The 10,020-nt window shown below is 53.2% G+C and overlaps 1 protein-coding gene across 3 annotated transcripts in view; it reads right to left on the bottom strand.

Annotated features, from left to right (window-relative positions):
- Positions 1 to 207: 207 nt before the first annotated feature.
- The window catches only part of TYRO3 (TYRO3 protein tyrosine kinase), a 62,305-nt gene continuing 52,492 nt past the window's right edge, over positions 208 to 10,020 (bottom strand). For all 3 annotated transcript variants that reach the window (XM_077127516.1, XM_077127518.1, XM_077127517.1), the window contains 12 exons: positions 9,110 to 9,255; positions 8,469 to 8,613; positions 7,974 to 8,103; positions 7,789 to 7,889; positions 7,460 to 7,555; positions 7,015 to 7,095; positions 6,438 to 6,530; positions 5,878 to 5,999; positions 5,354 to 5,463; positions 5,011 to 5,170; positions 4,612 to 4,748; positions 208 to 1,668 (listed from right to left, as the gene is read on the bottom strand). In XM_077127516.1, the coding sequence (XP_076983631.1) occupies positions 1,278 to 1,668; positions 4,612 to 4,748; positions 5,011 to 5,170; positions 5,354 to 5,463; positions 5,878 to 5,999; positions 6,438 to 6,530; positions 7,015 to 7,095; positions 7,460 to 7,555; positions 7,789 to 7,889; positions 7,974 to 8,103; positions 8,469 to 8,613; positions 9,110 to 9,255 (1,712 nt within the window). In that variant the 3' untranslated portion in view covers positions 208 to 1,277. The remainder of the gene's footprint in view (positions 1,669 to 4,611; positions 4,749 to 5,010; positions 5,171 to 5,353; positions 5,464 to 5,877; positions 6,000 to 6,437; positions 6,531 to 7,014; positions 7,096 to 7,459; positions 7,556 to 7,788; positions 7,890 to 7,973; positions 8,104 to 8,468; positions 8,614 to 9,109; positions 9,256 to 10,020) is intronic.

The following is a 10,020-nucleotide window of genomic DNA, read 5'->3' as shown; positions in this document are numbered from 1 at the left end:
GGGATTTTCTCTAATTACAAAAGAGAAATTGGTGTTCAATTCAGAAAACTTGAGAAGCACAAAGCAAAAAAAAAAAAGTTTCTTTAATCGCATCATGTAAAGGTAACAACTGTTAACATTTTGGCATATCCCTTCCCAGATTTCTTTATGCAGAGATGCTTCATTTTTGTGCTCTGGGAAAAAAGTAAACATTTAAGAGACAAAACCTCGGGTCCATAGTCTTCAATTTTATTTCTGTTTTTAAACAGCATCTAACAGCTTGGAAATGACCCCAACAGCAAGAACACGACCCATGCACTCCCCAAAGCACATGGGCCTGTACTGGGGTTCAGAATCCAGTAACTCCCCCGCACCCACATCAGGCCCATTTCCTATCCAGAGACCTGGGACAGAAGAGTCTCCAGTTAGAGGGGAGGTTGGGAGTAAGGGCACTGCATGGAAGGCTTGGGCCTCGACACAGCTGCCTTTGTTAGTCTTAGGAGAGTTGGGATTTGGTCGCATGCTCAGACTGTGAGGGCAGGGGGAGGGGCTCCTGGATTCCTCTCTGGCCTCACTCATTCCTGGGCAAGCCCCTCAGCACCCCATTCCTTGCTGGGCCCCGTATACTGTCTTTAAAAGATGGGCATCTGGCAGCCCCCGGTTCTCCAGCTTGCCTTCGTGTGACTTGGTCAGCTGCAGGGAAGCACCCTCTCCCTCAGCTGTCATGGCCGAGGCAGCGTGGGGAATCAGGCAGGGGACGCTGTTCAGACCTGAGAGGGTTCCACTGCCGGGGCTCGGGACCTGACTGTTCCACCCTTTACCAATTCTCACCTAAAGGGTAATAACACAAGGGCATCTCTTTGTGACTCAGAGGGTCAAACCTGAGCATTTAAAGCCCAGGCATGGGCAGAGCTGGGCCCCCAGGCCAGGGGGGCGGCTCAATGCATGCGCTAAAGCGGCAGGGGCAGCTCAGTCAGGAGGGTAGGGGCCCACAGGGCTGGATCTACCCTCCCCCTACTCCCATTCACACCCATGATAACCATGGAAAATAAGCACCCCCTCCTGCCAGCTGCCTGAGTTCAGACAGCCAGGCCTGGCCCACCTCCACCCAGCGGGGGCCTGAACTGATGCCAGGCTGGCCACAGGGTGGCTGCAGGAAGAACCGGGATTGGGCAAGTTGGGTCCAGGCTTGCCAGCCCAGCTCGGGAGGACTACCACAGGAGCCTCCACACCTTGCTGTCTGGGCTGGGGTCACCTGGGGCTGAGTCGGATGGCCCCGGATGCCCTCTGCATACGGGCTAACAGCTACTGTGGGGTAGTAGCCCTTGCTGCAGTAGCAGCTGCCTCTGGGCTTCGTGGAGAGGATTCTCCGGCTGCTGCTCCTCCTGCCCAGGCCCCTCGGTCAGTCCCCCGGGGCTGAGGATGTACCGATAGTCACTGGGGGTCCCCCCCACTGCCCCCATGCCACTGCCGTCCCTAGCCCCCACGCTGGCCTGGTCCCTGCCAGGTAGCGCCACACTGCCTCCCCCGACAGGCTCCTCTGCTTTCTCGATGTTGATGTACAGAGGGTCCTGGCTGGTGGACAGCACGGACAGGTGGCCCAGGATGTGCTCCAGTTCCATTCGCAGGCACGTGAAGCTTGGGCGCTGCTTGGGGTCTGCTCTCCAGCACTGGTACATGAGCTCGTACCTGGAGTGGAGAGAAGGGTGGAAGGAAATATAAGGAGCAAGAAGAAATGGCCCTTTTCTCAAATGCAGAGGCCCCTTAATCACATGGAACAGTGGTTTTATTTAAATATTTATTTAACAAACTGGTGGATAGGGCTTACTAGGTATCAGGCTGTCTTCTAAGTGTTTTACATTTATTAAATCATTTAATTTTTATAACCTAAAGAAATATGTGCCATTATCTCAGATTTACAATTGCAGAAACTGGAGCACAGAGACATTAAAAACTTTAAATTAAGGTAACACAGGTAAAAAGTGATGGAGCTGTGGTTTAAAGCCAGGTAGGTCAGCTCCAGAGTCCTTCCTATGCTCCTATGCATAGACCAATTGAGAATCTGAAAGAAGTTTCCAGCCCTCTTTCCCTGGCATGAACACTTGTTAAATACAATTTCAGGGGCTTTATTGAAGCTTTTCTCTGAAGCCCTCTCCCAATTCCTGGGGAATGCCCGCGGACTGAGAAAACAACAACTACTACCATCGGGTAGGGCCCGAAGCCAGGTCCAATCACAGCAAAGGCCAGACTCTCTCTTGCCTGTGTCTATTACAAAAGCACCCAACAGCACCCCCTGCCACGCCCCCCCCATAAGCCTTCCTGACAGGGGGTCCCAGTGATGGGGGCGACGCCAGACCCCAAGCAGGCCGTGGGAATGATCTGGGGCGGCGGGCACACAGCCGGACCGGGACATATCTCAAGGCTGTGTTAGGAGCCAACTGGCCCCAATCCACCCTCGGCAACACCAGCTCCAGCCTGGCCGGACGCTGAGCCAGGACCTGGTCCCCAGGGTCTAGCAGAGCCTCGCAGCACCAGACAGAGCCTCGCAGCTCCAGACAGGAGCCGGCCAGCCTGCAGCCACAGGGAGACCCGGGCTGCCTGCCATGATCGTGCACTGAACTCTACTGAATGAACAGGAGGAGCAGAGCCTGCTTCCTGCCCTCGGACTTGCTTCTCAGGTGCAGGTGAGCCAACCACCTCCCAGGCTCAGGCACTTCAAACCCACTGCCCTAGAGGAAAGGGACTCAAACACACTCCCTTTGAAAGACGGGCATCTGAGACTGACCCTAGGCCAAATAGGTCCTCTAGTATCAGTCTCTACAAGAACGATAACGGTTTATTTCACAATAAACAAAGTAAAAAACAAAACAAACCACAATAAAGAGGCTCACTTCTCTACCCTAGAAGGTCAACATCTTTTTCCAGCACAAAGAAGTTAAAATGGTCATTGCCCTGATATGCCTGAAAACGGAAAGATCAAATGAGGCAGAGGAGGTGTAACCGAGAAATTAGGATTTAACAAATGACTGTGACTACTGACTCAAAAGATGCTTCTTTTCAGTGTCTCGTGTTTTAGAATAGCCAGAAGGAAATACCTGAAGTTGCTGAACTGTTATCCAGTAGCCCTGATCTTTGATAATGATTGTACAACCATATTGCAAAAAAAAAAAACAGTCAGTTGCCCATGTTTATGAGGATCTACTTCTGGATGTTTTGTTTTGTTCCACTGATATGTATCAATACTATACTGTCTTACTTAACCTACTTCTATTTTAAGTCCTAAAATTGGGTAGACTGCAATACTAGCGGTCAATAAAGGGAGGGGTAAGGAATATAGGATATATGGGTTTTTCTTCTTTTTTTTCTTTTTTATGTCTTTTTCTGGAGTGGTGCAAATGTTCTAGAAATGATCATAGTGGTGAACACACAACTATGTGATGATATTGTGAACCACTGATTGTATACTTTCAATGAATTGTATGGTGTGTAGCGATATATCAATAAAATCACATTAAAAAAAAAAAAGATGGGCATCTGATAGTTCGTGGTTCTCCAGCCTGAGCCCTCCTCTGCCTATCCACAGTCTCAGGCTTCTGCTGGCTCAGCCCCAGGACAAGAATTCTTTCCCCAGACCACTGCAGCCTCCCTTCTTCTGGTGCTAGCAAAAAGGTCCTCTGGGGACCCTGGGGAACTCTTGCTTGGATGGACTAGGGAAACATGGATTAGGACAGACAAATCACAGTTTGTATGATGGTTAAGTAAAAGCACAAACTCTAAAATCACAGAGATCTAGACTCAAATCCCAACTCATCATTTAATAGTTGCGTGACCTTGGCCATGTTACTTAACCTCCTTAATCCTATTTCCTCATCTACAAAATGGGGATAATAAACTCATAGGCTTAGATCAGGATTACCTGAAATAATGCCTGTAAAGTACCAGCTAATGTCAGTTGGATTTACTGGCATCTCATCTTAAGGGATTCAATGGCACCCCTCCCCAGTGGGCAGTATACTACCACCACCCCACTCCCGATGGCTTCAGGCTTCCAGAAAGTTAAGAAGGCAGCTTCTTCCTCCCTGGCATCTCAATTTGTTATTTCAGGTCCCCTCCACTCCCTCAAGAGGAGGTCAAGACCAAGAAACGAACCCAACCTCTGCCCCCAGCCTCCCCTCTCTGTTAAGGCAAGAGATGTGATGGGAAAGCACGGTTTTCTTTACGCCCCTGTGCAGCCCTCTTTTACAGGGAGGGGGAGTTTAGTCTAGGAGTCCAAGGAAGGAGGTGACAGGGAAACCTGCCTTGCTGCTCAACCCTATATCTCCTGCCCTTGGGGTAGCTGGCTCTCCCTAGAAACTGAATAATGATAGAAAAAGGGGTTAGTGCAAGAAACATGGGATGGGAAAGGGAGAGCATCTACCAAAAATATTTTTTAAAAAAAGGTCCAACTGGGGCAAGCCACAGTGGCTCAGCAGGCAGGCCTGCCATGCCAGAGACCCGGGTTCGTTTCCCAGTGCCTGTTCACGCGAAAAAAAAAAAAAAAAAAACGGTCCAAGTGAAGTTCTGAATATCCACTGGGCCAACAGCCACCCCAGATCCTGTTTCCTCCCAGGATCCCCTTCCCAGGACACTCACACATCCTCCATACACTCTGGGGGTTGTTTCAGGCGGTTCCCGCCGATGAGGTAGTTGTAAATCTCAGCATTCTCGATGCCAGCATATGGCGTCTGCCCACGAGTCATGATCTCCCACATGGTCACCCCGAAGGCCCACTAGGACAGAATCAAGGTTGAAGCAATGGCGGGGGGCAGGGCGGGGGGGGGGCGGGGAGTGTGCTGTCCTGAGGCTTCTTAAGCCAGGCAGAGCCATGGTTCCCAGGCAAGCACATCTTGGGGCTCAGGGGCTACATAATTGGGTGGCCAAAATCCAAAGAGCAGACCTGGCGAGGTCCCTGAGGATCCTAAAGGTCCACCCTAACGAAGCAGTCCAGACCACTTGAGCTACCACCAAGCCTCAAGGAGTCACCCTCCTCACCACGTCACTGTGCACAGTGTACAGGTTGTCAGCCAGGCTCTCCAGGGCCAGCCACTTGACGGGCAATTTGGAGGCACAGCCCTGACGGTAGTAGTCCCCGCTATAGATCTTCCGGGAGAGTCCAAAGTCAGCCACGCACACTGTCATGTCCTCTGCCAGCCTGTGTTGGGAGATGGGATCAGCCTTCCCCCATGCCCACAGCCTTACTAGAGCTGGGACATCTTTGCTCTCAAGCTGTCCCCCCACATAACTGACAAGGACCCAGGCAGAAGCTGACCATTAGCTAGCTCCTCCTGGCACCGGCTAATGCCTCCCACCGCTGAGTCCTCCAGAATTTACATACATGCAATTCCGAGCAGCCAGGTCTCTGTGAATGAAGCTCCGGGAGCTGAGATACTCCATACCACAGGCAATGTCCACCATGAACCGGATCAGGGTCTGCAGGGGCAGGTTCTGGGGGGCAGACAGGGTAAGCTCAGACTGGACTTGCCCCCCCCCCCCGCCAGCTGGGGCAGAATGAATGGGGTTTCTGACCAGAAGGCCCAAAGGACGTTCTCAGAATTACTGAAAAAAGTTGGATGGAGGGGGGTTCCCAGGACAAGGAAACTTTGGCAAGTCTGAGAGAAAGCCCAAGAGCCACAACTCTCCCCACTTGAGCTCTCACAGGGCTCTTCTCCCAGCCTAGATTTGTGAAGGAGAAGGAAGTTTGCTAGGATAAAAGGAGTCAAATTCAGTGCACTCCTTCCAACCACCTTCATCAGCCCTACTGGCCAAGCTGGGGCCTCCCTCCCAGGATCCCAGATCCCTTCCAGGCCCTGTTCTCCCATCCTGGTTTTCTCCTGGCCCTGTCCGCCCCCAGGCACTCACAAAGGGGTTCTCCCCAATCCGCGAAGCAAGCAGGAAGGCGTGCAGGTCCCCGTGCTTCATGAAGGGCAGGATGACCATGGGGATGGGGAGGCGGCCCTTCGCCCTGCTCCGGAGACTCACCCCTGGGGACAAAGGGAGAGTCAGGGGCGAGGCCCATGGAGGCCAGGGGATGGCTCAGGGTTCTGAATCGGCTTCGTCTGTTAGGTCCTCCCTCCAGCCCCGACTGCCGTCTGTCTTCCCGCCAGTCCCACTGTGGCCCGATGATTACTCAGCAGGAGCACTAGGCTGCCCCAATAAAGCCAATTCTGATCCCCGGAGCATCTTCTCTGCTGCCTTCTCCTGGTGGAAAATCCTCATTGTACAGATCTTTACTATAAGAACCACAAACTAATCTCCTTATCTGGAATCAGGTCAAATTTCAGCGAGGCTCCTCCCTGTCTACTTGGCCACATGCTTACTCACCAGGTAAGTCCAAGCCTCCTCCCACAGACCATCCTCCCACCTAGGGGAAACACGGTTTTACTGTTCCTCTCTATCTGCCTCCCCTAGAAAGTGCTCACCGACAAGTTTGGCCACATGTGGGTGGTCAAATTCCTTCATGCAAGCCGCTTCCCTGAGGAACTCTTCAATGTCGCTTGAAGCAATGATGTCAGCTGGAAGAAAACGATGAGAGGGAGAAAATGAGGCAAAATGTGCCCCCAGCTCTGACCCCCAAGACTTCCAGACTTAGTCCCTCAGGTGTCTAGAGCTTTCCAGGGCTTTCCAGGGCCCAGGAGATATTCTGGCCATAAGCAGGAGAAACCCCCTTTGTGTGGCACTATCCAACAACTTCTCCACTTGCTAATGCCTTCCTTTTAGTTTGGGTAGCCTGGCAGCCCAACTAACCATGGCCTGATTCACCCCAAGAATGAGCTCAGAGGCCAGTCACTGCGGACAGCAAAGAGGGAAGGCTGGGGCACAAATAAATGTGTGGGTCAGGCTTGTGACTTATTCACATGGCACAGACAGCATCCCAGTCAGTGCTGATTAGCTTGTCTCAGAAAGTCTAGGGGCAAAGCAGAACTTGCTTCAGGACCAGTTGCCCCTTTTATCTTCCCAAGTGATGCCCTCACTTCACAACTACTATTCTCCACTCACCTTTTAGCATCTTTACGGCCACTTTCACAAAGGAGCCATCCTCCTGTTTCAGCTGGGCCTCCCGCACTGAACCAAATTCTCCTAGGAGCCAGTCCAAATGACAGTGAGTGATAGCTCAGTTTTCTATGGAAAGTGCCATGCTTGCAGTAACACGAGTGCCCTTGGCTTCCTGCCCCCACCCACTTCCCTCCCAGGTCACCCTCCATGGGGACACAAACTCATCAGACTCTGGGGCACTGGAGGAGATGACTTTGCCCACAGCCAAAGCAGAACGTGTTGGGTGTGACTCCTCCACTGTCCCCATTCCCAGCCACCATTCCCCAAACCTCCAAACGCATCCCCGTTTATAGGAACTTACCCAAATCCACACTCTCAAAGTGATAGGAGCAACCAAACACACCCAGAACGAGCAGATGGATGCCGACCCCTGCACAGCCCCACACACCTTTGCCCAACATGCGGCCCAGGGTGAACTGCTGCTCCGGGATGAGCACGTCCTCCAGTCTGTCCTTCAGTTCATCACTGATGCCCAAGCTATCCACTGCAGAGAGGGCATTGGGGAGAAAGGAGAGAGACCTCCAGCTCCTGACCTAAAACCTACACCCGTCTCCACCCTCCCGGCACAGAGGTGAGTTTAGCTCTCCAACACGAGGGTAGGTTTCTCTTGATCATCAATGTGTGCCTGGGACTCATTAAGGTTTAGACATATTGGTCAAATGAATGAGTTGGTTAAAAAGGAACGAGAACTTCCTCCCAGAATCCTCCACCACTCACACGTGGCCTCAATGCGTTCGGGTCTTTCCCGATTGAAGGACCGGGCTGCCCGGAAGTGAACGGCTGGCTCTCCCCCCGCCATGACACTGTCAAAGGCTTGCCTAGAAGGAAACCCAGAACTTGGGGTCAGACCTGAGGCCCTCAGCCACCACTGCCTCTCCCTCTGCCCGACCCGCTCCCCTTACCCAAACCGCGTCTCCTTTCGCCTTTTCCGAAGCAGGATGAGGGCCAGAGCGGCAGCCGTCACCAGGGCTGTCAATACACCCAGGACCACAGGCACCCAGGATGTGCGGCTATGGGGAGGACCCTGCTGGCCTGTCGGAGGAAAGGGAGTGGCATGAGCTAGGCTGCCACCAATGGGTCCTAAGACGGGCATCTGGCCTGGGCAGGAAGCTCCCCTAAGTCAAGAAGGGTCACCGAGTGGAAAGAGTTTCTAGAGGAAGATCCAAGAAACACTTGAGTCCTGCCCCGCCAGTGACAGGCCCTGGCCATTGTGACCCTACAGTGTAATAAAGGATTTCAGTGCTAATTCTGAGTCTGAGAGCTAGAGGTGGGGAAGGAAAATGAGATACAGTTTAAATACCAACCCTGATCTCAACAGCTTGGCTCTAAGTCTCTGGGCCTATTAGGAGGTCACTAGGTGGCCCTGGAAAACCCTCTCCCCTCTCTGCAGGCCTTACCTGCATGATCATGAGAAGACACCACCAGAGGTTGACTCCAGGGCCCACAGCCAACTGCATTGGAGGCACAGACTCGCACAGTCAGGTCCTTCTGGGGATCCCAGCCTGTCAAGTTGGCCTTGGTCCCCGCCACGGTCAGCTCGTTCTGCAGCCAAGAAGAGCCCCCCACCCCACATGGAGCCTGAAGGAAAGGTTTGAGGGCAGAAAAAGATCCAGCTAGGAGCACACAGGGGCACTCTGGGCTCAGTGGCTGCAGGAACACAACTTGCTGGGAGATTGCATTCCTGCTCTAGGCAGCAGAGGCCTCTCCGGAACAAAAACAAGGCTCTGTCAGGAATGCAGGGCTGGGGGATGGGAGGGAACAGGGCTGGCGATAAGAAGGCCTTATCTGTGCCCTCACCAAGTTTGTGCAGGAATGTGCTTCCTGCTTTACGGAAGAAGCGACCAGCCACCAGATACAATCCTAACTGCGGACAGAATCCAATGAGGAGTAGCACCTGCAAGGGAGGCCTGGGTGGGGGAGGGGGGAGTGGATTCCCTGGATGGTGGGAGTTCCCGGCCTGCCAAGCACAGCCATCTGGGAGCCCTGAGAGCTGACTGTCAGGTACTCCTGGAGAGTGGAGGCTTCCATAGCTCCTTACCTGGGTTCCATTGTCTTGAACCCAGGACAGTTTATAAGGCCCCAGGGGCTCTTCCAAAGGGCTCTCGGAGATCACTTCTTCCCACTCCAGGATGAGGCCCGAGTCTGTGCGAATGGCACGGAGGTTTTGGGGTGCGCTGGCTGGGGCTGCACCCAAAAAGAAAAGGTTGCTAAGACCCCTGCCCTTCCCACCACCACTATCCCAGCCAGTCCTTTAGAACCAATTCCCAAGAACTAAGCCACTCAGAGAGCAATGGGTGGGGGAGGGTTCGCCTCCCAGCTCTGACTTCTGTCACCCACAGTGCTGGGGAGGAGGGGTAAGTAATGGGCAGGACGGCAGCGCCCCCAGCTCAGCAGTGTTGCTCTTCATTGCCATGGTTACTGCCTTTTTACTTCATCCTTCCCTACCACCCCCACCAGCTCCACCCGCTCACAGCAGAGCTCCAGCCACATGGGCCTCCTTGCAGTTACCAGAAGACTCCAAACAAGTTCTTGCCGCAGGTCTCGGCACTCACAGTGTCCTTTTCCTGCAGTGATATGCCCCACCAAGGCTCTCAGGGTTCCTTCCTTATCTTTCTGACCTCAGATCTCTTGGGGGAGCTCTCCTGGCCCACCCCTGGGCCCACACTTGCCCCTCACCACCTTCTCTGATCTTTTCTGGTTCGTTTGTCTGCTCCAATCACTACAACTAAGCTGCACAGGGCGGGGGGACTGGATTTATTTAGTTCACAGGTATGCAGCAAGGGCTCAGTAAATGTTGGCTGAATGATGCATGAACCTCCCTCTCACTTAGCCCCTCTCCCATCAACTCCATCCAAGATGCCACACATACACCACGCCCCACCTCCCACTCTCCTGTCCCCACTCGACCACCGCTGTCCCTCACCCGACCTGCCCAGCCTGTCTGCCTTT

Source organism: Tamandua tetradactyla, chromosome 14 (assembly GCF_023851605.1).
Source record: "Tamandua tetradactyla isolate mTamTet1 chromosome 14, mTamTet1.pri, whole genome shotgun sequence".
Classification (NCBI taxonomy): Eukaryota; Metazoa; Chordata; class Mammalia; order Pilosa; family Myrmecophagidae; genus Tamandua; species Tamandua tetradactyla.
Note: the sequence above shows the minus strand (reverse complement) of the source record. Positions and strands in the feature narration are given on the sequence as shown.